The 5,354-nt window shown below is 33.8% G+C and overlaps 1 protein-coding gene across 1 annotated transcript in view; it reads right to left on the bottom strand.

Moving 5' to 3' along the window:
* The window catches only part of ABCA10 (ATP binding cassette subfamily A member 10), a 93,658-nt gene extending 89,552 nt beyond the window's left edge, over positions 1–4,106 (bottom strand). Inside the window, 3 exon segments of the mRNA XM_017863365.1 lie at positions 288–411; positions 2,414–2,556; positions 3,823–4,106. Coding sequence (XP_017718854.1) covers positions 288–411; positions 2,414–2,509 — 220 coding nt within the window. The 5' untranslated portion in view covers positions 2,510–2,556; positions 3,823–4,106.
* Between the last annotated feature and the right edge of the window lie 1,248 nt (positions 4,107–5,354).

Here is a 5,354-nt window from a genome sequence, read left to right on the forward strand (position 1 = left end):
TAGGTCAAATCTTTTTTTTTTTTTTCTTCCTACTGCAACAACATGTTCTAGTATAAAGGGCAAATGGCATGTGTGTCATTAAAAAAAAAAAAAAAAAAGTAAATCTATTTCATCTCTTACCCACCTACCCTTAGCCTCACACTAACCCCTGTACTGTATATATAATGAGAATCTTTGCCTCAGTTGAGAATGACTGACCCATAAGCTAGATAAGTAAATTCAACCTGCAAAAAGAACTTGAAAATTAAGCCACATAATACTGAAACATTGGTTATTGGACAACACACCTTTCATAAAGGAAGCCGAGGCCATCTTATTCATTATCCTTTGTGTTACGTTACTGACTGGTGTATATGCCACTACCAGGCCAGAGTCATTAAACTGATCCACACTTCCCAGGACTTTAGGAGGCTGTTCAGGAAAACGGGTAGCTCTGAAGTGTTCCGAATAGATGCATAAATATACCCCTAGAAACAATGTTATTGTCCATTCCTCCAGCACACAAAAGAGAAATAAGCCATGGTATAACGTGGTCCAGACCAGTGAGAAACATCCAAACACATTTTTAAGGCAGAATGTATTGTCATTGAGCATAGCTTCATTTCAGTCTGTAATTTTTTTCTGTCCCAATTAATATCTATCCTTTAAAGAAAACAACACCTTTTCAAAAATACACAACTTTTGAGATAATATCAACAATTGTAATCAATCTTAACCCAGTGATTTAGCATCCCTATTAGTGGGACTGCCACTGATTTTACATCCTCATATTTGAAGCAACGTAAGTATATGGCATCTTATAGAAGATATTCTTGCCAAAAATATTTAACCAGAATTGGATCCTGCTTTTAGAGCCAACTCACTGCTTACAAAAAATATAGATGATAAAGGGATGACTTAAATGACAACATGGACAGGCAATCAGATAAAAAGATAACATGGAATATTCAACAGGAAAACTAGTTTTGTCTCATTGGTTCCTGAACAAATCAACCTTAAAAGACATTTTGGGGGAAATCTGGAAAATTGAATTTGGCCATGGAACTAGATGATATGGAATTATTTTTAATTTTGTGTAGTGGGATAGTGGTGATGTAGGGAACCAGGTTCTTAATTTTTTGAGACACTAGCTAAAATATTTAGCCATTACATATATTTTGGGGAAGAAGAGGAGACAGAGAGATGAAGCAAAGCTGGCAAGATGTTAACAGCTGTCAAATCTGGATGGTGGATGTATAGGTGTTTATTGTACCAATATTTCCACATTTCTGGATTCATATTTTTTTTAATTCTAGTGAGTGATAAATATAGATGTATCCTTCTTCAGTATACGAACCAAAATATTTGATTGAACTGCTTCAGAAGCTATTGCAGAGATTTAAAAGGACGATATGAATCCTGTTAGTTCCCACTGAAATGGTATTGACTATTTCTGAACAGACTGCAATCTCTACATGGTCAATGCAGATCCAGTTATGTCTCATAGTAACACAAAGCAATGTCTTAATATTCATGTCAGCATACAAGAAACTCAACAGAATGCAAAGGTATTGACAATCTGTGATCTTGTTCCATGAAACCACTCCATGTTGACAAAAAGCATGGCTTTGAAGAGATTCCAAAAAAAAGTTTGCAAATTTTTACTCATAGATATTTTCCCAGCCTTACCAAATAACATGACATTAATCGAAAAGTTCCCAAATAGTATCAGGGTTTGCCCATTTAAAAATCTATTTTATTTTGCCTAGCTTATCTTTCCCTTGGCTGTCCCTGCCCCCAACACAGAAGTTAGCTAAGGGGGTAAATCAGAATGACTCTGAGATTTGAATGCATTAATTATGTGGAAAATGGCTGATTCTATTCTGCAAGAGATTATTTTCAGGAGCTCAGATTTTTTTTTTTTTTTTTTTTTTTTTTTATAGGGAGTCTCGCTCTGTCGCCCGGGCTGGAGTGCAGTGACTGGATCTCAGCTCACTGCAAGCTCCGCCTCCAGGGTTTACGCCATTCTCCTGCCTCAGCCTCTGGAGTAGCTGGGACTACAGGCGCCCGCCACCTCACCCGGCTAGTTTTTTTTGTATTTTTTTTAGTAGAGACGGGGTTTCACCGTGTTAGCCAGGATGGTCTCGATCTCCTGACCTCGTGATCCGCCCGTCTCGGCCTCCCAAAGGGCTGGGATTACAGGCTTGAGCCACCGCGCCCGGCAGATGAGCTCTTTAGTTAATTTCACCTTTGATACAAATATTATCCTATTTTGCAAAATATATCATTTTGCAGTATTTAGAATCTCAAATCAACTAGCCAGTATGATAATTAAAAATCAGAATTTATAAACAAGAAAATAAAGATGACATAATACCATATGATGGATTTTCATTTATTAACCATGAAAAAATATATATATAGTGAATCATACCAATAAACTCTCTCTTTTTATTCTCCATTTTTTAAGAAAATTCTTGTACAGAAGAGCCTGAATTTGTTGACACACACTCATCTCTTTTTTAACCATTTTGTCCTGTTCATTAACAGGGTAAAGTAAATATTGTAGAGCAATAACTAGGGGAAAAAAGAAAAAAAGGAAGTTCAGTTACAGAAAGCCTTTGAACATTTTGAAAGCATAATTTTCAGATGCACCAACTAAATGCCTTATATGACATTGTAGTAACATATTCAATCAGGATTTTTTAAAAGAATATAAAGTATTAGTGATTGTAAAATGTCTTCTCAGTTGCTATTTCTCTCCAGGCTTTTATGGCTATGAGGGAGATAAAGGCGATAGTATATAAGTCTTTTCTCCTTTTGTCTCAGGAGTCACTTTTTTTCTGTGAAATCTTGACATTACATCCACCTAAAGTAAATCCCTCAATAAGATCTTAGCAGTGTTTAGAATCCAAAACCACTTTCTCTTTACTTGTTAAGAAAAGAAGTTTAACAGGAAGAAACCACTTTGCTGTTCCTTGTCAGTCAGCAATTTGACCACAAGCAGTCTTATTTTGAATTGCACATTTGGCACATTTATTTGATATCTTGTTAACCACTGAGCAAAGCAAAGTCGAAAACACTATGGTCATTCTTAGAATCCCAAAAAGCTAATTCCTCTTTTTAAATCTCCATTTATGAAGTAAATATGTAAGACACATACAGATTAAAACCAAAAACATTAGCTAATATGACTAGAGTAATTGATTTGTAATAATGATCCTTATTCTTTGTTTTCAGTTTGAAAATCCAGAACTGATCATTTAGTATCACAACTATGACTACTGAAGTCCATTTGAATAAATGTTGATGTTACATACAAGTTACAATGTTCGGAGAGAACTTGCTATATTTCCCTTTTTTCATAAAATAAAATGCAAAGCCAGCAAAACCCAATATAATCTCTACATTCTAACTTAAGAAAGTAGAAACATTAAGACACCAATCTTCACTTTATGGATACAGAGGTCTACTTAAATAGCTCCATAAGCAAACCACAAAAACATTTTAAAAGAACAAAAGAACACACAAAAAAGGAACTTGCTGTAATGCTCACACATTCTAAAGAAGTAAAACCTTACAAATTCTCCGAAGGATATTCAGAGCAGTGTCAGAGAGAGAATTTATTGTCTGATAATATTTATATACACCTCTGAATCCATCCATCTTTCATTTATCACACTAAAATGTTACATAAGTTTTAAAATAAAATCACTAGTACTATAACATAAATTACAAAATTTGTAATTCTAAAATTTCAATCAATATGTTTGGCATTGGCTATATACTTTATATCTTAATAACCTTATGCAAAGTGAAAATGTAAAACAAATTTTAACTTACAGTTAAGAAAATAAGAGAGAAGTATTTAGAAGCACTTGGATCCACTGGTCTCTTTTTGTCCAGGAAAACAATGGAGAATCCTTCAAGGACTGCTCTACAAATGGTTGTCTCTTTTAAAACTGTTTTTATTCAGTTTGGCTTCTGAAAAGCCATGGTCTGTGTGTAGAACATGCCAACAAATTCTGTTGGTTTTTTTCCTATGTTTTTCTTCTTGTCCAGTTACTCTTCAGAGAGCTTAATGAATTGTTGGCTGAATGTGTTATGTGGTATTTGTTTATTGCTCTATCTTTTTGGCATACACACAAAAAAGAGATCAAATTCAAAAAGAAAAACCCACATATTTACAATTGCATAGATAACTACATATTTACAATTGCATGACTTTTAATAATTAAAAATTTGACAGCCAAGCTAAAAAAGGAGCAAATTAAAGAGAAAGTTGAACACAGAGAGACAAAATGAGGATTGCTCATCTCAGAAATCTGAATCGTTCCAATGAGAAAGTTTTATCTGAAAGTTAACTACATTTCAGTTAAATGGTTCCTTGTATTCACTAATTCCTATGTACTAGAAAGTGTTCTAAGAGTTTAAATGAATTCTCCCATTTGATACTTAAAGCAAACCTACAAAGTTGGTACTCTATTTATATCCGTTAAACAAATTTGAAAGGTGGGGTTAACAGATGAAGTTATTTGCAGATGTTTAAATAAGTGTGAAGCCAACAGATGAGTCCAGAATAGCGTTTGGACTCCAAGATCCCTCATTCTCAACTACCACTATGAAAATCGTACTAATCAAGACAATGATATCTAATACCCATTTTAAAAGTGTAGTGGTATAGACTAGACGGGCATAACTTTAATGATTTTGTTACTTTTTTTTCAGCTACAACTAAATTGGATATTCTCAGAATGGCAAATAATCCCTCTTTATCAATGCTGAAAATCTTACTATGTGATTTTAACTATAAGAATACATTTCTTGGTATGGATACAGAAGCTAATGACCATTCATGAACATGACAGAGACAGAAAAGGTAAAGGACTCAGAGACTCTTCAAATTTTCATTAGGAATACAGAAATAAATGGTTCCTTTAATTGTAAATGTTACTAACAACAAAGGAAGCATACTTTAATCGCTTTTCTTTGTTGTTAGTGACATTTCTCTTCCTATTCAGGCAAAATCATTACTAGAAGTAAACGTTCATGAAATAGACAACATGAAACTTAACCTGGTTCCAATCCCAGACATTAATGGTAATATTCAGTTAAATGGGTGGGGAAAACAACTAAAATCATACTATAATACAGACATACACCCTTCCTAATCACCAAATTTTTAAAATATTTTTTATTTCTATAATTGCTGTGATTTGAATATCTCCTCTAAAATTCATGTTAAAATTTAATTACAAATGAAACAGTATTGAGAAGTGTAGCCTTTAGAAGTGGTGATTAGGTCATGAGGGCTCCACCCTCATGAATAGATTAATACATTATCTTGGGAATGGACTCCTGATAAAAGGATGAGT

The sequence above is a fragment of the Rhinopithecus bieti genome, unplaced genomic scaffold, assembly GCF_001698545.2.
Source record: "Rhinopithecus bieti isolate Rb0 unplaced genomic scaffold, ASM169854v2 scaffold_2349, whole genome shotgun sequence".
Lineage (NCBI taxonomy): Eukaryota > Metazoa > Chordata > Mammalia > Primates > Cercopithecidae > Rhinopithecus > Rhinopithecus bieti.